Here is a 23,546-nt window from a genome sequence, read left to right as displayed (position 1 = left end):
CGGAATTACTCCACAATATTGTACAATATTGTACAATACTCCACAATATTGTACAGAACTACAATACTCCACAATACAAACACTTGGAGTATTGTGTGCAGTTCCAAGTGAGGTCTCACGAGAGCAGAGTAGAGGGACAGGATCACCTCCTTTGACCTGCTGGTCATGCTCCTTTTGATGCAGCCCAGAATACAGTTGGTTTTCTGGGCTGCCAGCACACACTGAAGCTGGCTTATGTTCATTTTCTCATCGACCAGCACCCCCAAGTCCTTCTCCGTGTGGCTGCTCTGAATCTCTTCTCTGCCCAACCTGTAGCTGTGCCTGGGATTGCTCCGACCCAGGTGTAGGACCTTGCACTTGGCATGGTTAAAGTTCATGTGGTTGGCATCAGCCCACCTCACAAGCATGTCAATTACATGTGTCAAATCATGGTCTCTGCACCAAATACAGTGAGTGTATGTATCATAACGAGAACCTGTGGCCTCTGCCTCAAGCTGCTGTGTTGTTATTGACAATAGTGAGCCTATTCAGTTTTTTCAAAGAGGTGCCTGTTGGACATCCTGAAGCACTCTCTGCTTGACCTTTCTAAAGAGCATTTTGACTCTTATCATGAAAAAAAAAAAAAAAAAAGCTTTGCAGAAACCAAAGTACACTTTGGCATCTTTTTTTTTTTTTTTTGGGGGGGGAGGGTAGAAAGTTTGGGGTTTTAGATGATTTTTTGGGGATTTTTTATTTGCTTTGGTTTGGTATGGTTTTCCTTTTTTGTTTTGTTTTATTTTGTTTTTATTTTGTTTTCCTGAAGGCTTCAGTGTCCCTTTCCAAAGAAGAAAAATGTTTGATACACTTGGACTCATTTGCATGATGTGGTGTTATATGATGCTATTTCATCCCTTGCATGCTGACATCCAGTATGTAGAGCGTAAGTATGTTTTTGCAGATATAATCTGAGAAACGGGGTTGAATTCTTCATTTATCAGAGATATTTGCAAATAATCTGGCAATTGTCATCTTAAGCCTGATAGATACTATCCTCTGCATTCAACAAAAATGACTGAACTTACTCTGTAACACTTCAGCAGAGGCACAAGAGTCACCTATTGCAAATGTGAAAATGAATTGGAGAAAAATGGAACTGACCTGGGACAGCATCAAAAATTTCTCTAAGTACAAATGTACTATCATGGACAGGGACATTGAAAGGATACAGACAGAGGTAAACTTGTTATTCATTGAGATAAATAATTGCACTTTTTTCTTTACCTTTTACTGATTTCACTTACTTTGGAAAAAATGATCGGTTGCAGATAAAATCCAATCGGTGATTGTTTGTAGTCCACATCTTGATCTGTCAGGGGCTGTGGAAAGCTGCCACCAGTGCCAGGGTGCATTTGCTGCAGGAGGACATCCTGTGCATTATACAGAACTGATGTTCTTTCAACAAAGTAGAAAGGAAGCAATGGCCTGAACTGTACCTACATTCCATTATGAATGATGTAGCTGCTGAAAAAAGAGGCTATAAGACTAAGTGAGACTCAGACAGAGACCCTTCATATAAAAAATTCCCCAAATACTGCCATGGATTTTCATTATCTCCAGTTCTTCACTTGTTTCCAGGTAAACTGGATCATGCCTGTAGCACTGGTTATAAAGTAATCCCACATCATATAAAGAGAAAAGTAGGAAGCTTGACAGACAGAGAGATAGAGATGGCTTATTTAGCATAGCAAAGCAGATGCCTTATTTAGAAACACATATTACAAAACCACACTACAACTTTATTGAAGGTTATAAGTACAATGCCATAGACAACTTTCCGACCCCTCGGGAGGTTGACAAGTACTTCTATTTTACTTAATCCTTTGATTAAGTTCCATTGTGGTTCCCCTATTTATTAACCATCTTCTGTTAATGCTACTGGGATACTATTAGGCTTCTCTAATAGTTGCACATTAGTGTAGCATCCAACTCCTGAGCGGCAAAGCTTTTTGAGTAGCTGTGCTTTTGGTCACTCAGCACCATTATACATCACCTTCAAGTGGTAAAGGAGAGAGTTAGCTCTTGAGCCTAAACTACACACATATACACATGAGATTCCAGGCCTTCAAATTGAGTTTCTGTATTTCCAGAGCAAGCATCATCTAACACCAGCAGAGGAAAAACAGAGAAATAAAACATCAAAATGTTATTTTCCAGGTGGATAGCCCACTATGCAGGTTTCCAGTGGAACTATACCTGCCTCTGCACAAAGGGATATTCCTTACTATTGAAGTGCCAAACACAAACATCTCAAAAACCTTCACCTTTATCCCAGGAGGTAATGTTTATGGTATGGGTAAGGCTTTCTCCATTTGCAATCTTTTAAGGAAAACAGTTCTTTACAGAGTAGGTAACTGCTTTATTTTCTATTAAAAAATATTTTTTGCATATCTGCTAAAACTACTTGCTCTGTTATGTTTCCAAAATTCTGCAAGAGATGCACTACCACAAATGTTTCGATAATTGCATTATTCTCTTTCATACTAGGGCTCAAAAATACCACTAAATTACAGTGGTTTAAGGGTGGATTCAAATGGCTGTTCTATCTGTTACAAATTAAGATGTTAGTGCTCCTTTCTTTGTTAAATGCCACAGCACGTCATGCCCAGGATGTAACTGGGAGTTACCCGGAAGGACAGGGGGTCTGCCGGGTCAGACTGATTGTTCGGCGGGTGGTATTGTACTCTTTTCCCTTGCTATTATCTCTTATTGTTGTTAGTGGTGGTAGCGGTGGTGATTTGTGTTATCCCTTAGTTACTAAACTGTTCTTAATCTCAACCCGTGGGAGTTGCATTCTTTCTGGTTCTTCTCTCCATCCTTCCAGGAGTAGGGAGAGGGCAAGAAGTGGGGGGGGGAACGAGTGCACAATCTGTCTGGCTGGGGTTAAACCACGACAATTCCTTAATTTGTTTCCTGTTTTTGCAGCCTTATGACAATGTTTCTGGGAAAAGAAGTTTCCTACAACTAACTCAGCAATTTTTTAGCTCCAGCTTGGAGCAGTCACGTGATTTTTACTCATCATGGATATTCCTGTTTCTGCAGGCATAAATGGATCAGCCATTGAAAACTTCTCCTGTGTGATTTATAACATTTCCTTCATGAACTGCACTTGGCAGGCAGGCAAAGATGCACCAGGAGATACCCAGTATTTTCTCTATTGGCAGAACTCCCGGTAAGTAGGTCTGCTTGAGCCTAGGGAAGTCCAAATTCTCATTCAACACATCACATTGCCCATGTTTATCTAAAATACCTTGCTGTATATAGATATGATGATGCGATGGAATGTGAGCTTTACATTAAGGATGAAAATGGCAGAAATACAGGATGTAGATTCCAAAATGTGAGGATAGAGACTGAAAAAGCTTACTTCCTGGTGAATGGCTCTAGCAAAGACTCCCTGATCCAGCTCTATGATGAGTACATCGAACTGTATAAAATAGGTAAGAAAATAGTTTATTTTTATTTTATTACTGTTTTATAAAATAAGGAAATGGGGAATTTTTCTCTGAAGAGAAAAGAATAAGCCAAAGTCTGTATGCATCGTAGGATCTGGCACTGCAGGACAGCCTTCATCCTGATAGCTGACAGAATATAGTTCCAAATATTCCCAAATGAGCAGAAGGTAGAAGCAGCCTGAAGTAACTGCTCAAGTGGTGTGAACATTTCCATGATGAAATGCAATGGTTAGACTTTCAAGGCCACCCTTCTAATGGCCTCATTTTTCCATCCCTTAGTTCTATGTGTCTCTGAGAGCTGCAAGAGCTACATGTCCTATAACTGGGGGGGGAGGGGGGGGAGGATAGACTTGCAAATTAATTCTGCATTAGTTAAATATGTGGGTACCTATGTGTGGAGATAGGTGACAGGGCTCTAATGGAGATCTGGAACAGGATTCAGCTGCCTAAAAACATGCCTTTAGTGTCATTTGAGACATCCTCAGACACTTGAAGCATTCACAAGGTTTACAGATGTGGTCCAGGACCTGTGAGAAATCAGGGTCCTCCTGGGTGTCCTGTGTGCTGTATGCACAGCACAAGACTGACTCCTGCTTGCAGCTGGTGAAGGCTGTAAAGCCCAGAGCTATTCAGACAAGCAGACCTGCTCCACGGTGTTTTGCAGATATCACAGGCAATAGTGATGAGATCTCACCTGTATTGTAGGTACCCAAATTCAGATGACTTGGTCTTCTACATGAACAATACCACATGCACCAAAACTTCTATCTTTTTTCCTATGAGGACTTGCTAATGTGAAATTTAGATGCAGAAGAAAATGGAACTCTGCTGATTATGCTACTTAATTTCACAAAATCCTTCGTACTTTCTTTTACGTGAAAGTCAGTTACTTCAGGTGTCCAATAACTGAAGTTTTGCTACTGTATTTTACTCTCGTTTACCAGATAACATTTGTTAACATCAGTAGCATACAGCTGTACATCAGTTGCCTCAACTTCAGATGTATTTTGCTATGAATGGATAAGTTGTAGCTGATTACTGTCTATGTCTACATTAATAATTTAATTTCTTTCCAGAAATACTCACTCCTCCATTAAATGTCACTGTCAATTGTACTGGAGATTCAGCAGGTTGCATAATTACATGGCAAGCACCCCTTACAAGTCATGTGGAAAACATAAAGTGTTTTCAGTATGAAATTAGCATACAAAATAAGGTAAAAACAATTAATTGGTTTGCATTGAGACCATACCTGCATGCATGCATATCTATAATGTGCAAATTTCTGTTTCCTTTATTTATTAACTTTTTTCTCATAAGCTGTGTCCTCCTGATCTGGCCCTGCTGGTTTCATATCGCAGCAGTCACGACCTTTCAAACTAACCAGAGATACAACGCAGAAAGGATGTTGTCTGTTTTGTTCACTCATTTTTGAACCTATCCTTTTTTCTTTTTTTTTTTTTTTTCAGAATTTTCAGGTCCTTTGATCCAGGTTAATGTTTGCTTCTTCTTAATTAAACTTTGATTGTATGGGATGTGCAAGAGGCTTTTCACAATACTTTGGGGGAAGCCCCTGTGTACAGATCACTCAGATGTCTAATAGAGACTTTGACTGGAAGGAGGGTAAATTTATTGTTCACACCAATTGTCTTCACCATGTTATCAAACTGTTATGAAATCACAGCTTCCGCATCTGCTGTATTTGGAGGATGATTTGATTGCTTGTGTAAATTGGATATACTTCTGCTGTGTGAGGATGCACAGTGTTAATATGCCCATAAACCCATGGGCAGATAAGTAAATAATCCATATTTCCTTCCTATTCTAAAATGGAATGGAGGAAGCCAAAACTCTGTATCACAGTATCACAGTATCACAGTATGTTATAGATTGGAAGGGACCTCAAAAGATCATCTAGTCCAATCCCCCTGCCAGAGCAGGAACACCTAGATAAGGTTACACAGGAACGTGTCCAGGCGGGTTTTTAATGTCTCCAGAGAAAGAGAATCCACAACCTCTCTGGGCAGCCTGTTCCAGTGTTCTGTCACCCTCACTGAGAAGAAGTTTCTTCTCAAGTTTAAATGGAGTCCTTCTTAAACTGAGGGACCCAGAACTGGACACAGTATTCCAGATGAGGTCTCACCAGAGCAGAGGAGAGGGGAAGGAGGACCTCTCTCGACCTACTAACCACCCCCCTTCTAATACACCCCAGGATGCCATTGGCCCTCTTGGCCACAAGGGCACAGTGTCGGCTCATGGTCACTCTGTCGTCCACCAGGACCCCCAGGTCCCTCTCCCCTACACTGCTCTCTAACAGGTCGTTTCCCAGCCTATACTGGAACCTGGGGTTGTTCCTGCCCAGATGCAGGACTCTACACTTTCCCTTGTTATATTTCATCAAGTTATTCCCCGCCCAGCTCTCCAGCCTGTCCAGGTCCCTCTGGATGGCAGCACAGCCTTCTGGCGTGTCGGCCACCCCTCCCAGCTTAGTGTCATCAGCAAACTTGCTGATAGTACACTCAATTCCCTCATCTAAATCGTTGATGAATATATTAAATAATACTGGTCCTAGTACCGACCCTTGAGGCACTCCACCAGATACAGGCCTCCAACTAGACTCCGCCCCATAGACTACAACTCTCTGGCTTCTCTCCTTCAGCCAGTTCACAGTCCACCTCACTACCCGATCATCCAGACCACACTTCCTCAATTTAGCCGCAAGGATGCTGTGGGAGACTGTGTCAAACGCTTTGCTGAAGTCAAGGTAGACCACATCCACCGCTCTACCATCATCCATCCACCGTGTTATTTCCTCATAAAAGGCTACGAGATTGGTCAAGCATGACTTCCCCTTGGTGAAGCCATGTTGACTGCCCCTCATAACCCTCTTATCCTTGATATGCCTTAAGATGGCACCAAGGATAAGGTGTTCCATCACTTTCCCAGGAATGGAGGTGAGGCTGACTGGTCTATAGTTACCCGGGTCCTCCTTCTTGCCCTTTTTGAAGACGGGAGTGACATTTGCTTTCCTCCAGTGCTCAGGCACCTCTCCCGTTTCCCAAGACTTGGTAAAGATAAGCGCAATAATAAAGCGCAACATTCTAGAACATTACTGGAGCAGAATATTCAATTACTTTTTTGTCAGTTTAAAATTACTTGTGATCTTTATAAGCAAGAAAATGAGAACAAAAGAAAATAATAAAAATGAAGATTTGTCTTTTGTTTGCAGGATGAACCCAAAGAAGAGAAAAAGGATCCTCCTGTAAGAGTAAGTATTCTTTTTATATACAAATTTGTGCTTCTGCCCACTTAAGCATTTAAATACCATTACATAAAATATACTTAATTCTAGAACTATAGTTTTTATATCAATATAGCAATGAGAATCCAGGAAAATATATCCCTGTGGTATCTTCATGTGTAAACTTAATAAATCCCTTTTGGAGATGCAGAATTTTCAATGAATTTCACAAAATTTCACACTTTTCATTTATCTCACAAATAGCTTTTGCTTATGACAGATGTGATATTTTGCTTAACAAAAACTGGAAGCATTCTTTCTTTGTTGGTGAAAAAATACCACTGGAGTTCCAAACAGCTAGATAGAGAGAACACAGAGATGTTCACAGTCTTCCAGAACAAATGAGTGGTCCTTTCAGCCCCGGAAGCATCTTAAGCTTGGCAGATTCCATCCCTTGTAGAAATAATCATGAGGCCAGATGGTACATATCTGCTCTTGGATTGTCTCAAAAACATTAAGTCTGTTTAGCAAAGACAGGCACCATGCAAGGACCATTTGCATGATTAATCCCTGTAAAGGATGCAAGGCGCATTTACAGGGTACTTCTCCAGTTTCAACTTTCTGTTATGGGATTTTTAGGATACATAAAAAGGAACAGGGGAAAAAATGGTGTGCTTAAAGCATAATAAAATAAAGACCGAATAAACTTCAAAATCCAGCTTGAAACTTCAAAGAAACAGAAAGACTTGATGGCAGTTGAACTAATTTATCACAGTTTTACATTTAGGGAGAAGAATGTTTAACTAGTACAGACCTACAGTCATACAAATTAGGGGTTTTTGTAGAAATTGCATCACGAATTTAAAACCAAATGTTACAAATATTTGTTTACGGGGTGAAATGAACAGTCTGACTGTTTTGATTTTAGGTAAGGAACAACAGATATGAATTCCAAAATTACAATGAAGAAAAAAAGTACATTCTGAAAATCAGAGCACGTGGAAAAAATTGTCTCGTAAGCTCAAACTGGGGGGAATGGAATGAACCCATTGAGTTTGGTAAGACTCAAATATTTTAATTTTTTTTTTCAGTGTTACCATGTTGCCTCCTTTTCTCCCACTTAAAAACATGAATAAAATCTTAAATCTTATCCAATCATGTGGAAGAAACTGGGTGGAAATTATTAATGTGTAGGAGAACCTCCATTACAATGGCAAGGGAGGCTGATAGCAGTCTTTGATTAGTTGGGATTGCGAAGGCAGCAGTTACTCATATGCCAGGGCTACAGGAAAAGGCTGAGACACTCATGTCTTGTATTTGGTCCCAAGTTCTGAGGCTGCCTTTTAGGTCTAAGCTTTTATCATGAATATCATCCCTTTTCTACTGCACCTTCCTTTTCACCCTTTCCTCAACAGCCTTTTTATACCACTTTTGTTCTGTAATTCATTCTGTGACAGTTTCTTCTATTCTGGTTTTTGTTTTGGTTTTTTTTTTTTTTTGTTTTTTTTCCTCTACATTTTAAATATTTGAAATGGTTTGAAATGCATCAAGCATACCTGTAAGAAGTCAAGCTGAAATCCTTCAGGTTGTTAAAAAAAAGAATTATGTGACATTTTCATCCATTACTGACAGTGACAAAGGTAGCTTTTCCACATATTCTCTGTCTTGGATGTTTCAGGTCACGGGAAAGATCACTTTCCTTTTGTGATTTTATTTCTGATAGCACTTGGAACAATCTCAGTGACACTGCTCCAATATTGTCTTTTCAAAAGGTAAATCAACCTTATTGGTTTCCTATTGATAGGGTATTGTTTTTATGAAACACATTCCTTCTACCTCCTACTTTCCTACCTACAAATTTAAATGATCTGATTTGACCCAGAGAATTACAGACCAGTCAGTCTCACCTCTGTGCCTGGCAAAATCTTGGGGCAGATTCTCCTGGAAGGCATGCTAAGGCACATGAAAATCAACAAGGTGCTTGGTGACAGCCAGCATGGCTTCACTAAGGGGAAATCCTGCCTGACCAATTTGGTGGCCTTCTATGATGGGGCTACAGAACTGATGGATAGGGGCAGAGCAGCTGACGTCACCTACCTGGAATTGTACAAAATGTTCGACACTGTCCCACATGACATCCTTCTCTCCAAATTGGAGAGACATCAACTCGATAGATGGACCACTCGGTGGATAAAGAACTGCCTGGATGGCTGCACACAAAGAGTTGCGGTCAATGGCTCAATGTCTGGCTGGAGACCAGAAACGAGTGGTGTCCGTCAGGGATCGGTGTTGGGACTGGTCTTGTTCAACATCCTTGTCGGTGACATGGACAGTGGGATTGAGTGCGCCCTCAGCAAGTTTGCCAATGACACCAAGCTGTGTGGTTCGGTTGATACGCTGGAGGGAAGGAATGCCATCCAGAGGGACCTTGACATGCTTGTAAGGTGGGCTGGTGCCAACCTCATGAAGTTTAACCGTGAAAGTGCAAGGTCCTACACCTGGGTCAGAGCAATCCCAGGCACAGCTACAGGCTGGGCAGAGAAGAGATTCAGAGCAGCCCTGAGGGGAAGGACTTGGGGGTGTTGATTGACGAGAAAATGAACACGAGCCAGCTTCAGCACGTGCTCGCAGCCCAGAAACCAACTGTATTCTGGGGCTGCATCAAAAGGAGTGTGACCAGCAGGTCGAAGGAGGTGATCCTGCCCCTTTATTCTGCTCTCGTGAGACCTCACTTGGAGTATTGTGCGCAGTTCTGGTGTCCTCAACGTAAAAAGGACATGGAACTGTTGGAAGAAGTCCAGAGGAGGGCCACGAGGATGATCAGGGGACTGGGGCACCTCCCATGTGAAGACAGGCTGAGAAAGTTGGGGCTTCTCAGCCTGGAGAAGAGAAGGCTGCGTGGAGACCTCACAGCAGCCTTCCAGTTTCTGAAGGGGGGCTATAGGGATGCTGGGGAGGGACTCTTCATTAGGGACTGTAGTGATAGGACAATGGGTAATGGGTTAAAACTTAAACAGTGGAGATTTAGGTTAGATATCAGGAAGAAGTTCTTTACTTGAGAGTGGTGAGGCACTGGAATCGGTTGCCCAGGGAAGCTGTGAATGCTTCTTCTCTGATGGTGTTCAAGGCCAGGTTGGACAGAGCCTTAGGTGACATGGTTTAATGTGAAGTGTCCCTGCTCATGGGGGGGGGGGGGGGGGGTTGGAACTTGATGATCTTAAGGTCCTTTCCAACCCTAACTGTTCTATGATTCTATCAATGTCATGAAGTATTACTACTAGTACTGTTGGAGATGGCTTTTTGGCATACAAATTCATTGCGAGTGAAAAAGGGTGAAAGGGTATTAAAGTAAGTGATTGATTCCACCAGACCATGCAAAAACATTTCTGTTCTTACTTGTATGCATCCAACATCCACATCACTTTGAAGCCATTGGCATCACACAGTACAAGGAGAATCAGGACAAATGAATGTCATTAGTTTGATAAAACTTCCACTTAATGGTGGAACAAAGTTATGCCATGTGATTTATTCAAAGTCGTTGTTTAATAGTATTTACTGTGATTCTCACCGCAACATAGATTTTAGTTACCCAAGTGATTACTATAATAGTTACCCAATCAGTCTACACTCAAAATATTTTATTTCTCATTTGGTGATCTGTAGAGAAAAAGCTGTTCTATCTTGAAAGTAAAAAATGTCCTTGAGGTACAACACAAAATGTGTAAGTTATATTACCAGTATTTTTAATTTCTTCACAATCTCATTTTCTACCCAAAGGTACTGCAATTTCAAGAGCATATTTTCTCCCATACCACAACCAAGAGACAAATTTAATGCATCAACTGATGAAGATATCCAGGTACACTTTCTTTTGAATTCAAAGCTGTTAACTGTAAAGCACGATAGGCCAAAGACTAGAACTGGCATATAAAGATGAGTGTTTAATGTGGTCCATTAACAACTAATTTGCTCTCATACAAAATATGCTGGTTTAGAATTAGAAATGCTCTATCCAGTGCCGTATGTATTCGTAGCCATATTTTAAGACCAGAGTTATCACTTTCACTGAGACCAGCAATTTCTGTGTGTAGCAGTTTTGCTAGGTTGCTGTTCATACTCTGAAAATAACCCAAGTGAGGAAGCATTTTCCATTAGCATTTTCAAATATCAGTGATCATAGTGCAATGTCAGCATGTATTTTGTCTTATCGCCATGTAAAGAAACCTGTGGCACTGAATCATGAAAATCAGCAGGGTTGGCAGTCTCAACAGCTTAACTAGCTTTCCTTTTTGCTTCAGCAGAGGATTGGCTATGACAGTTTTGATGTTTTGTGCAAATTATGTCTGACCAATATTCTGTATCATCCCTCTGCAATCTATTCTAATGTTTAATTATCCTTACTGAAAAAAAACTTCAATGGCCTGTTTTACCGCACTTAAAAGTCCATTGCTTTTTATCCTTATTACTTTCCTGTTTACAGTATCTTCTTACACACTTGCATAGTGCTAACAGCAACTAACTCCTCCAGTCTTTATTCACATAATGACAACCAAGCTTCAAACCATTAATGCCTGTCTTCCAATTTGCACATTTGAACAGTAGTTTGTATAGCGCTTGGACAGGGAGGGAATGCTTTGTATCAGCTGGCTGAAGCAAAGATGCACTTTAGGTCAATAAATCAGGCTAGTTTATTGCATTTCAGTGGGCAAAACAACCCTTTTCAATGAGGCTTTCAAAAGTAACACAGATTTTCCTTCAATCCTTTACAAAGGATCCTCAAAGCTTCGCTACTAAAACGCTCTAGTTTTGGTACCTGTATACTAGCACATTGTCCTAACTTATTTGCTTACTCCTACCATCTTTGGCTTTAATAGAAGGCAGGGAGTAATGCAACTTGGATGAGTTTCCTCATATACCTTAAGTCATAAATACCCGATTTCTCATGTCATACCAGGCTACTAGAGCTTAGGCAACAAAGCAGCAGCATTCCATAGTCCATCATATAAATAAACAATAAAGTAGCAAGCTGCCCTTCAAAAATTGCAGCCTCCTCAGATTGCTTACTTCCTCACCCTCACTCAGAACTACATTTTAATACTTACTTTTCCTGTTTTCTGGAATTAAATGCATTCCAAGAACTTGCAATACACACTATGTGTGCACATGCATTTCTTTCCCCAAAGAATGGCAGAGTAGCACAAAAAACCCTGACCGCAAAGCCCTGCAGTACTTACCAATCCCACAGATTTCCTAGGCAAAATTCCCCATCAAAGTGTCCTGGTTTGATGTTCAGTAACATACCCTCACAATGATTCCAAGCTTGCTCCCTCCCACCCGTACTATCCCTCCTACTTATTTACAAATCGAATATATCTCCCATCAGTATTTTAAGCCCCAAGCACTGTATCAATACTATGATCTTGTCTAGAAACTTCTGCTCTTAGAATTCTGGGTTGACCAATGTAAAACTGTACAATAGCAAACAAACTGGTTTTTCTACAAGTCTAGTTAGTGTCTACGTATAGAAAACCCAGCCAATACTAGCCAGTCAGCCATTTTCTCTATTGTCCCACTTAAGGCTACCTCCTATTCTTCTTCCTTCCACTGGCATACAGGTAGTATTAATCATACATGTTAAACATCAAAAAAACTTAAATCATAGAATAGCTAGGGTTTGGGAGACCTTAAAGCTCATCCAGTTCCAAGCCCCCTAGCATGGGCAGGGACACCTTCAACCAGCACAGGTTGTTCAAAGCCCCATTCAACCTGGCCTTGAACACTGCCAGGGATGGGGCAGCCACAGCTTCTCTGGGCAGCCTGTGCCAGTGCCTCACCACCCTCACAGTGAAGCACTTCTTCCCAATATCTAATCTAAATCTGACCTCTTTCAGCATAAAGCCCTTCCCCTTGTCCTGTCACTACATGCCCTTATAAAAAGTCCCTCTGCAGTTTTGTGAGCCCCCTTTAGGTACTGGGAAGCTGCTATAAGGTCTCCCAGGAGCCCTCTCCAGGCTGAACAAGGCCAGCTCTCTCAGCCTGTCCTTAAACCTGCTTTCTCCTGCCTTGCAAGCATTACTGATGTATTAAACAGCAAGACAAACTGCCTTTGGTACTGGTGTTACTTCACATTTAGAAGCATTCTCCAATTGCCAAGCAACTCTGTAGCTTACTGCATATTTTTCTTCCTTTTTAGACAGAATATGTAAATTTACCAAAAAAAGGTTGTACTGAGGAAGTAACTATGGTTGAAGACATGACCTAACTTCCAAAAAAGAACACACCTGGTTTCCCCAACTGGATCCACCAACATGCAAGAAAATCATGAATGCTCCTGACAAAAAGACTTCAAACCAGACTAAAAATTAGTATAATAACCTGTCCCATGAAAATCCACCCAAAATGGAACAGAGTGAAAGATGGAGATCATCAATAAACTTTGTAATTTTCACTTCGGTCAATGCTTGGCAGCTTTTCTGCTAACACCTACTGTGAAGACTTGCTTTAACTTAGCCAAGATTGTCCTCAAAATGCAAGACAAGGCCTCTTCCAAAACACAGAAGAAACTCATTATACCTGCCTTCACTGCCATGTTTCTTCTTTCCTCTGAAGAGAACAATTCCCTACAATATGATAGGACTGGTTAGGAATGCCTCAGTAACTACTTTTACCAGCTTGTAATTTTTACTTACCCAGAGTATTTTCTGAAGCAGAAACGACTCAAAATGTGTTTCAAATTATCCTTCAACCTTCCAACCAGCAACATCAAACTGTTATAGCAATTAGATTTATGCAAAACAAAAAAGGGAATTAAATTATACTTGCCAAAGCTATTCCTATTGGGCTGCCAGTCAGCCATTTCATGTACTCAGTATTTCCTCTGCAGTATTAATAGGGACTGAACTCCAGTATGCAAGTCTTCAAAAACAAAACAAAACACCCCCCCCCCAATGTAACGGTTGTGAGAAGTAGAATAAAATCTGTGATGTTTTAGTAACTATTTTAAATGTAAAGACTTTCTCACACCAGTGTATTTGACTTCTTTCAAAGGCTTTAAGCCCCATTTCCAATGCCTTAAAACAAAAAAAAGCTTTAGAAGCCATTATTTTCTTCTGAATAGTTTCCTGTTAAAGATACCATTCAAAACAAATATATTTCAGTGTTTCAATAAGGCAAAAAACAAATGCTCATTTTTTAGAAGTCTCATTTATTGTTTGCCTCATGTTCCAACACTGCATAATCACACGTTGAAAATTGCTGCTGCATGACTAATGGAAGTCATATACCCTCCCTCCCCCCCAAAAAAAAAACTAAAAAAGGAACACCAAGTACTACATGCTGAACACACAGCATAGGTAAATTGCAGTTCTGCTTAAAAAAAAACCTGCCTGTCTCCACCTTCATTGATTTGTTTTCCCATTTCATCTGCCTAAAAACTAGGTCTGGAGTGGAAGGAGGAGGTAAGGTGAAAAAGGTCTCCCCCCTTCAGAGGCTGCTCACGCAACTGTCAGGTTTGGTTCTTCCTCACAAAACTTGGGCCACCATGTGCTCAGTGAGGATTTGTGATGCATCCTATCATTCCCTACCTTTCAAGCCACCAATACAGAAAATAAGCAATGTGTTTATAGAGACAAAAACTCTTCCCCTGCCCCCCCCAATCAATGTAATTACAACTGAAGCAGCGAGTTGTTTGGCAAGGTCAACATCAAGTAACCTGCCCACACGAAAAGGGAACTACCATTGCCAAACAGGATAAACTCACTTGCAGTAGGTACATAAGGTTTGCTATTAGCCTGTGCACAATGTAGCTGTGTAATGTACTTACATACACAGATGTTGAAGCAATGCTTGTGAAACAGCTGAAGGAGAAAGCTAAATTATGTTTGTGAGGAAGGTAATAATCAGCCAAAACCAGGTAATTAATTTAAATACTTCATCCTGAAAAGCAACCTTGGAAGGCACACAGAGAACACAAGAGACAGCTCAGCCAGCCTTCAATGACTCATAAAATAACACAGTTTCTTTTTTAAGATATAGGGAGTTCTTAAAAACTGGAAGATTAACACCTTGTTTTACTTGTCCTCCTATGATGTCTTTGCAGATTACAAAGTACAAAAGTAAGATTATATACGTATGAAGAATGGCACATAGGTATTACATTCTCTTGAATAGCAGTATAACCATTCAGTCCAATTCTGGTCTTCTGACAATCTCCAGAATTAGACACCAATGAGTACTGAAGGCTGACCTACCTTGATCTATTATTACAGCTACACAGAAGCACACCTATTACCCTGCATATACTCCATCACCTCTTGGAATGAGCCTGATTTCAGATTAAATTCACCTTCCACAGAGGTACTGACCACTGCTACAGATAAGGCCAAACAGTATCTCAAATGGCACAATCAGCATTTCAAATAGCAGCAACAACACAATACACAAGTTACTCAGGAGTCAAAGGCATTTACTAGGTTCTGGATTTTTGCATGAATAGCATGCTGCTTTCTACATGGGTTAAAAACAACAAAAAAATCCCAAATCAGTTTAAGCTGTTTTACCAAGAGCAAGAGTACTACTTATTGACTGTCCTTGAGAATTTGGGTTCTCCCAGCACTACAGTGGAAACCCCATTTTAAATCATGAAGGGATGCAAATCCATTTTTTAAGAATCATGCAAAAAGCCACTTGCAGCAGCCCATCACACACTGTCAGGCACAAAGAATGGGACTGGTTTCTATTAGTATAACCCATGCTTCCCCTTCCTCAAAGTTCTCACATTCAATTTTTTTTAAATGTTCTGTTACAGAGTGCAGTGTAACTGTACCAGAGGAACCATTATTTGAAACAAGCTTTCAAAGAAAAGAGGCTTTCCCAAAGCTTTTATATAGTAATTTCAACACAGACAGAGTATGTTTATTGTTTTACAGCAGAATGCCCCAATTTAAAAACAAAATTGCTAGATGTTCAGCTGTGCAAAATGGTACATAGTGCTTCAGTACAAGTGGAAAAGAACAAGATTTGTTAGCAAGAACTTTCAAATACAATTTTATGGTCCTAGAAGATGGGACTTGAAACTGGGGACTGGTCCACAGGCAAGCAATTTCTTCTGCCTAAACTGGACCCAGAACCAATATCACTCATTCCTGAAAAAAAAAGATCACCACACTGAATTGACAGACTCAGTGTCTTCATGCATTTTACTAAAAAAATGGATCAGTCCTCTGTGTCAGTTTCTAGCCCCATCTACAAATATCATCTGGCTCCGATAAATAAGACTCACAGGAATTTCTTGAAGGTCAATGGTCCATAATGGTAGTTATTCTACATTATCTGCTCAACTTGATTTCCAATTCTAGTTAGGCTGTTTAAATGACTTTCTTGAATTCATCATACAGCACAAGCACAAAAGCACCCCCCATGCCTCTGAGAACATTGGACCATGCACCCTTGAAGAACGCCTTTCCTCCCTCATCCCTCGCAATCTTCCTCCAGCAGTCAATTGTTCCAGAGTACATGATATCAGCTGTAGAAAAAGAGCAGAGTCATTTTTAACTCCCAAAATTGTTAAAAAAACATTAGATACAACTGCCCTGTTTCACTTCTCTAGCAACTCTGCTATGCCCCAAAGCACATTTTAAGACTGTAACACAATACTTAGTTCAGGCAATAGAAAAGCTTCCTATCTGCCTGCCTCCTTATTAAAAGCTAAGTGACAAAATAAAAATTCGAAGCCTTCTTTTCAGCAATTATACTATGCCCTGACTGCCTTGATTTAATCTGTCATTGCAAACATTGGCCCATTTCATCTTCTATAATGAAAAGTCCTCAGCCTAATTCCTGACAAATGCCAGAAGTTGAGCTCTACTGCATTTCCTCAGATCATTTAAATGTAATATAGCTTAAATCAGGTTTACAAAACAAGGAATTGTAAGTGCTGAGAGATGACTATTAGGAAAAAAGAACATGCTGTCAGTGCTGCTTAAAAAACTGCATAAATTAACAGCCTACCTCCTTTGCGCCCTGACTGCATCATCATCCTACGCCGCACCGTGTCGAAAGGGTAGGAGACCACACCAGCCACAGCAGTCACCGTCTGGGCAATCATCCAACTGATAACAATATGTGTATTTCTGGGATCTGGGAGCATGCCTGCAATAAAACCCAAGGAATTAACTTTTTGTCTTGTACATTCTCCTCTGGTTCACTCACTGCATGACAGCTACTACACAAACTGTTCTGAAACATTGTAAAGCCATACTCTGACATCACAAAACACTTGCTAAACTTTACACACACTGAAGCAATATAAAACACACTTAAGAAAATTCAGAGGATTTTCTTCTCAGTAATCAAAGTAGGTAACAATTCAGCACCAGAATTCTTTTCAGATTGACATGAGAAGTAATTAACTATTCCATACTCTTTTTAGAAAGACATATCACTAAATCACTGTCCCTATGTATTACATTAAACTGTAAGCCAGTATATCAATGACCTTTATGTCCCAATGCCAAATCTTAACAAATGCTTTGTAAAAGTACCTCTCAAACCCATTCAGCTAAACACACATGAACTGGTCCAGTATGAGTACAATAATGCTCTGAACAAAAAAAATAACTTAGTAGGCTGCTGCTACTGACACATGCTGAAATTCTGCCTTCAACACTGCACTGTCACTGCAGTTGGCACCAATATCCCCCCTCCACCTCCACATAGCTAGCAGAGACACAGGGTAACATCCAGCAACAGACACAGACACTGAAAACAGGTTTATCTGATCCCCTCTGAAACGTTACCTTTTGCTGTATCGTAGATCCCAAAGTAGGCAGCTCTATAGATGATGATGCCTTGGACAGATACATTGAACCCTTGGTACAAGCCACGCAGACCATCAGACTTGGTAATTTTGACTAGACAGTCCCCTAGACCAGAGAATTCTCTGTCTGCGCCAGCTTTTCCAACATCAGCAGCCAAACGGGTTCTTGCGAAATCCAAGGGGTAGACAAAGCAGAGAGAAGTGGCTCCAGCTGCACCACCAGAAGCCAGGTTACCAGCAAAATATCTCCAGAATTGAGTGTGCTTGTCTACACCTCCCAAGAACACCTGCTTATACTTATCCTTAAAGGCAAAGTTGAGAGCCTGAGTTGGGAAGTATCTGATGACATTGGCCAGGTTTCCCCGCCAGAAAGACAGCACTCCTTGCTCCTTTGGAATACGCACTACACAATCGATGATACCCTTGTACTGCTTATCAGCAGCAATCTGTTTACTTGCATGTTGTACCTGTAAATGAAAACAGATATTTTTACTGTATGCCTTGACAGGCAGGCACTACAGCTATGCATAGGTCTGCTTCTACTATAAATGATTCGATGTTAAGCTTGAATGCCTGACAACAGTTGTGCACAGATTAAGCCTCTGTTATCCACGGTAAACCAGCTGTGACAGCAAACCTCCAAACAAAAGCTCGTGGGTCAGCCTGAACCTTAAGACCAAGATGAACCGTCACTTATTCATATTTTGTGAAGAGCAAGGAACTCAGCAATTGCCTTAATTCCTAGGAATTAAAAGCCTAGGTTTACATACACACAAATGTATGTGATACCAGAAAATGTACAATAAGTCATGGTTCCATTAAGAACCATGGGTACAGAAGACCCATAATTTTAACAGAAAAAGCCTTAAAATTGCTTCCCAACTTCTCCAGAACTGAAGACGTTCCAAGAACGGGCCGTGAGGAGCAAGGGCAAGCACAGAACAGGTGGGTGAAGGCCGGCACTACCTAGAGCCGGCAACCGTCACTGACGTGGCCGGGCCGCGGGGGCACCTCAGCGGCCCGCATTGCGCCGAGATTACTTCCAGCAGGCATGGGAAGGGGACCGACAGCCCCGGCGGCAATGCCGTGTGTCCGTGTCCCGTCCCTCCACAGGACCACTCCTGCCCGCGACCGCGGCGAAGGTCGCGGGAGTCACCTTGGTGCACTAGGCCGCGCCCCGCCCAAGGGGGCACGCGAGGCCCCGCCCCGCCGCCGGACCAATGAACTGCCAGCCTCGCCGCACGTCAAGGTCACCAAGATGGCTTCTCGCTGCCGCCCTTGGCGCCAGGCGCGGCACGGCAGGAAGTGACACCGGGAGCCGCCCCCTCTCCGCCTCTACCCTCCCCACCCCGCCGCAACGCCGCGCCCCGCATAGCGGAACCGGCTTCCCTGCCGCCGCCGCCGCGGGCACCCGCAGCACATGTGACCTCCCGCCACCGGGCCCCGGCCCCGCGCAAGCCCTTTGTTCCGCATGGTCGGCCTTTCCCGCCGCACGGCGTTTCCTCTGCCCCGGCCCGCCATGCCTAGGCCTTGGAGGCGGGCTGCGGAGGAAACTGAACGGCTGCCCGCTGCTCCCGCTCCCGCCGGGCTCGGCCGCGCCGCTGACCTGGAGCAGGAGCTTGACCCGCTCGATGGGCGCCACCGCAGTCTTGCTGATGGCGGCGGCAACGCCGCCCGCCAGAAAGTCCTTGAGGAAGGAGATGGCCTGGTCCGCCATGTTCGCGCCGCGCCGGAGCCGCCGGGAATGAAACACCACTGCCGCTCAAGCCGAAAGGGCGGGACCGCCCCCGCGCATGGGCTAAATGCCGGGTCCCGTCGGCCCCGCCTCCCGGTCCCCCATTGGTCACACCGCCCCGGGGGCGGGGACTCGGCGCCGGGGCGGGCGGGACTGGGTGGCTTCTAGGCGGCCTCTAGGCGGCCCCCGCCCCTGCGGAGCCAGTGGTGCAGCGCCGCGTCGGTGGGGGCAGGTTGACCTTTGTTTCGCGGGTGCCGCCTCTGAAGGCCGAGAGGCCTCTCCCGCGGCCCGGCCCGGCCCGGCCCGGCCCGGCCCAGCCCAGCAGCATACGGTCAAGGTCGCCGTTGTTCGCACCATCTTCTCCCATAAGGGTGGCTCTCCGAAGCGTTTTCTGTGACCGCTTTGTGCCCTGCTTGGCAGAACGCAAATTCAGCAGCTCGTGTCTCGCAGAAACGGTGTATCCCGCGCAGGCAGAGGGCGAGGCGGTGGAGCACCGGATCTGGGGTACGGTCGGTGAGCCTGGGCAGGGAGGCAGTGAGCGGGACAGCCAGGACAGCTGTGAGGCCTGTCCAGTGGCGACTATGGAAGCCAGTGTAGGGTGGGAGCCCTGGTTTCTGTCTGGGGCCCTGAGTGGCAGCACTAGCTGTTAGGTGGAGGAGAGCGAATTTGGGGCATTGTCTGTCTGGATGCCAGCAGGTTTTGCTCCATGCTCAACACCCTTGGTAATTATCAAAAGCATCTTGTTTCCAGGTTCTGCTCCCACCTGTGCTTCCTCAACATGGCGGTGCCAAGAGTCACATCAATGGGCTTTCCTGTCTATCACTGGTCTGATCTGAGACAATGAAATGTCAACAAACTTAACTCCAGTTCCCAGAGCGGATGATGAGGAAGTATGGTCATAGAATGGTTTGTGTTGGAAAGGGCCTTAAAGAGCATCCATTTCCAACCCCTCTTCTACAGGCAGGGATACCTTCCAGTAGACCAGGTTGCTCAAAGCCCACTCCAGCCTGGCCTTGAACACTGCCAGGGATAGGGCAGCCACAGCTTCTCTGGGCAACCTGTGCCAGTGCCTCACCACTCTTACAGTGAAGAATTTCTTCCTAACATCTAAATATTCTCTTTAAGTTTAAAGCCATTCCTCCTTGTCCTGTCCGTACATACCCTTGTAAAAAGCCTCTCTCCAGATATCTTGTAGGCTGCCTTTAGGTACTGGAAGCTGCTCTAAGGTTTCCCTGGAGTCTTACAGGCTGAACAACCCCAGCATCTCATCATCTTGAGAGAGGTGGTCCTTGTCCTATCTTCTCGTTTCATCACTCATGTTAGATACTGTCAAAAGATTCTCTGCAGGCTCTCCAAGGAGGCACACACATCAGGGCCTCTGCCCCTGCTGAAGCAGGCCTACTCTCCATCAGTAATTTCTGCCAATTCCTGCTAATTTTATTGTATGCCTAAAGTGAAATTTTACACATAATGGCCCAACTTCTGTCTGAAAGCATACCTATTATTTCAGAAAGTAAGTCTTGAAGATGTTCTAGCTGGAGGGCATTAGATAATGCACACCTTTTGTTGTTCCTTTCACTTTTAATGGATGTGTCCTACAAAAGTAAGTAAAGCCTTTTTCCTTTTCTTTTTTTTTTTTTTTTTCTAAATACATGACCATTGAAACGACAAAGGAGCAGAAACTGAGGTGTCTGAAACCACTGATTACTCATGGGTATAATTTGCAGGATTTCAGAATGAGAGCATCTATCTCAGAGGACATGTGAGAACAGGATGTGCCAGGCATAGCCTTTACCTCTGCTGTAGTGCAATATACTGTGGACTATATAGAATCACAGGATAGTTAAGGGTTCAAAAGGACCTTAAGATCATCAAGTTCCAACCCCCCTCCCATGAGCAGGGACACCTCACACTAAACCATGTCACCCAAGGCTCTGTCCAACGTGGCCTTGAACACTGCCAGGGATGGAGCATTCACAACCTCCTTGGCCAACACATTCCAGTGCCTCATCACCCTTAACAGTAAAGAACTCCCTTTATGTCCAGTCTAAACTTCCCCTGTTTAAGTTTTAACCCATTACCCCTTGTCCTATCACTACAGTCCCAAATGAAGAGTCCATCCCCAGCATCCCTATAGCCCCCTTTCAGATACTGGAAGGCTGCTATGAGGTCTCCACACAGCCTTCTCTTCTCCAGGCTGAACAGCCCCAACTTTCTCAGCCTATCTTCATACAGGAGGTGCTCCAGTCCCCTGATTATCCTCATGGCCCTCCTCTGGACTTGTTCCAACAGTTCCATGTCCTTTTTATGTTGAGGACACCAGAACTGTACACAATACTCCAAGTGAGATCTCACAAGAGCAGAGTAGAGAGGCAGGATCACCTGCTTCGACCTGCTGGTCACGCTCCTTTTGATACAGCCCAGGATACGGTTGGCTTTCTGGGCTGCAAGCGCACACTGAAGCTGGCTCATGTTCATTTTCTCATCGACCAGCACCCCCAAGTCCTTCTCCACAGGCCTGCTCTGAATCTCTTCTCTGCCCAGCCTGTAGCTGTGCCTGGGATTGCTCCGACCCAGGTGCAGGACCTTGCACTTGGCATGGTTAAACTTCATGAGGTTGACATCAGCCCACCTCACAAGTGTGTCAAGGTCCCTCTGGATGGCATTCCTTCCTCCAGCGTATCAACCGAACCACACAGCTTGGTGTCATCGGCAAACTTGCTGAGGGCGCACTCAATCCCACTGTCCATGTCAGCGACGAAGATGTTGAACAAGACCAGTCCCAACACCGACCCCTGAGGGACACCACTCGTTACTGGTCTCCAGCTGGACATTGAGCCACTGACCGCAACTCTTTGTGTGCGGCCATCCAGTCAGTCCTTTATCCACCGAGTGGTCCATCTATCTAATTGATGTCTCTCCAATGTAGAGAAAAGGATGTTGTGTAGGACAGTGTCGAACACTTTGCACAAGTCCAGGTAGATGATGTCAACTGCTCTACCGCTGTCCATCAGCTCTGTAGCCCCATCATAGAAGGCCACGAATTTGGTCAGGCAGGATTTCCCCTTAGTGAAGCCATGCTGGCTGTCACCAAGCACCTTGTTGTTTTCCATGTGCCTTAGCATGCCTTCCAGGAGAATCTGCTCCAAGATTTCGCCAGGCACAGAGGTGAGACTGACTGGTCTGTAATTCCCTGGGTCATCCATTCTCCCCTTCTTGAAAATGGGGGTTATATTTCCCTTTTTCCAGTCATCAGGAACTTCACCTGACTGCCATGATTTTTCAAATATGATGGCCAGCGGCTTAGCAACTTCATTCACCAGCTCCTTCAGGACCCACAGATGGATTTCATCAGGTCCCATGGGCTTGTGTGCGTTCAGGTTCTTGAGATTGTCTCGAACCAGATCCTCTCCTACAGTGAGCCCAAGGTCTTAATTCTCACAGTCCCTGCCTCTGCCTTCCAAGACTTGAATGGTGTGGTCAGAGCATTTGCCAGTGAAAACTGAGGCAAAGAAGTCATTCTGAACCTCAGCCTTCTTCAAATCCAGGGTAGCCAGTTCTTATAGCTTCTGTAGAGGCCCCATGTTGTCCCTAGTCTTTATTTGCACTGTACCTATAGAATCCCTTCCTATAAATCTTTCACATCCCAAGCCAAGTTTAATTCTAACTGGGCCTTATCTTTCCTAACCTGGTCCCTAGCTTCCTGGACAACATCCCTGTATTCTTCCCAGGCCCATATCTCACAACATGTGGGGGTGGGGGTGGGTTGTTTGCACATCAACAAAGTAAATTGCATACTATTTTATACCCTATATCATAATACAGATGTAGCAAGGTGATTCCTGGGCTGGCACAGGGTTAGGCACATACAGTGTTAGAGAACCAAATTTTGTATGTGGTTAATATAATTCTGTGCTGCATGTTCTCAGACAGGCAAACACGGCTCAGTGTGTTTTTCTTTTAAGAAAGCTCATAACAAAATGTTAATATTCTCACAACACAATGCAGTAAGTACAAGGCTGGATCTCCCCCCCCCCCCCCAAAACTTTCTACTGATTAAAAAAGAACTTCATTTTCTGGGATTCTGAAGTGTTAGCAATTTGAAAAATGAAGGCAAAATGCATATAACTTTTTTGATAGGAAACTGCCCAGTCAGTAGCTGTCCTGTCCCATTCACCTTTGGAGCTCGAGTGCATCTGACTGTGGGAAATTCTTTTCTGTTTCTGCACTTTTTATTTTTTCTAATTATTTTCTTTTCTT

The 23,546-nt window shown here is 43.4% G+C and overlaps 2 protein-coding genes across 3 annotated transcripts; one reads left to right on the top strand and one right to left on the bottom strand.

Moving 5' to 3' along the window:
• Positions 1-831: 831 nt before the first annotated feature.
• On the top strand, positions 832-13,156 carry LOC133219302 (granulocyte-macrophage colony-stimulating factor receptor subunit alpha-like). Of its 2 annotated transcripts, none has more exons than XM_061366551.1 (11): positions 832-919; positions 1,077-1,213; positions 2,194-2,314; positions 3,079-3,208; positions 3,301-3,476; positions 4,568-4,707; positions 6,721-6,759; positions 7,661-7,790; positions 8,411-8,504; positions 10,513-10,594; positions 12,929-13,156. In XM_061366551.1, exons 1-11 carry the CDS (start codon positions 832-834, stop codon positions 12,995-12,997), a joined length of 1,206 nt encoding a protein of 401 aa, XP_061222535.1. In that variant the 3' UTR covers positions 12,998-13,156. The 2 variants fall into 2 exon arrangements, with proteins under 2 accessions (XP_061222535.1, XP_061222536.1); XM_061366552.1 differs by having other exon boundaries at positions 834-919; positions 1,080-1,213.
• A 2,478-nt stretch (positions 13,157-15,634) lies between these two features.
• SLC25A6 (solute carrier family 25 member 6) lies at positions 15,635-19,340 on the bottom strand. The gene is made up of 4 exons (XM_061366550.1): positions 19,158-19,340; positions 17,532-18,018; positions 16,744-16,884; positions 15,635-16,258 (listed from the first exon to the last, which is right to left on the bottom strand). The coding sequence occupies exons 1-4, from the start codon at positions 19,266-19,268 to the stop codon at positions 16,101-16,103; spliced, it is 897 nt and encodes a 298-aa protein (XP_061222534.1). The 5' UTR covers positions 19,269-19,340; the 3' UTR covers positions 15,635-16,100.
• Positions 19,341-23,546: the final 4,206 nt, after the last annotated feature.

Source organism: Neopsephotus bourkii, unplaced genomic scaffold, assembly GCF_033783945.1.
Source record: "Neopsephotus bourkii isolate Nb327-2 ecotype Australia unplaced genomic scaffold, CSIRO-AGI_Nbou_v1 NB_1346, whole genome shotgun sequence".
Taxonomy (NCBI): Eukaryota; Metazoa; Chordata; class Aves; order Psittaciformes; family Psittacidae; genus Neopsephotus; species Neopsephotus bourkii.
Note: the sequence above shows the minus strand (reverse complement) of the source record. Positions and strands in the feature narration are given on the sequence as shown.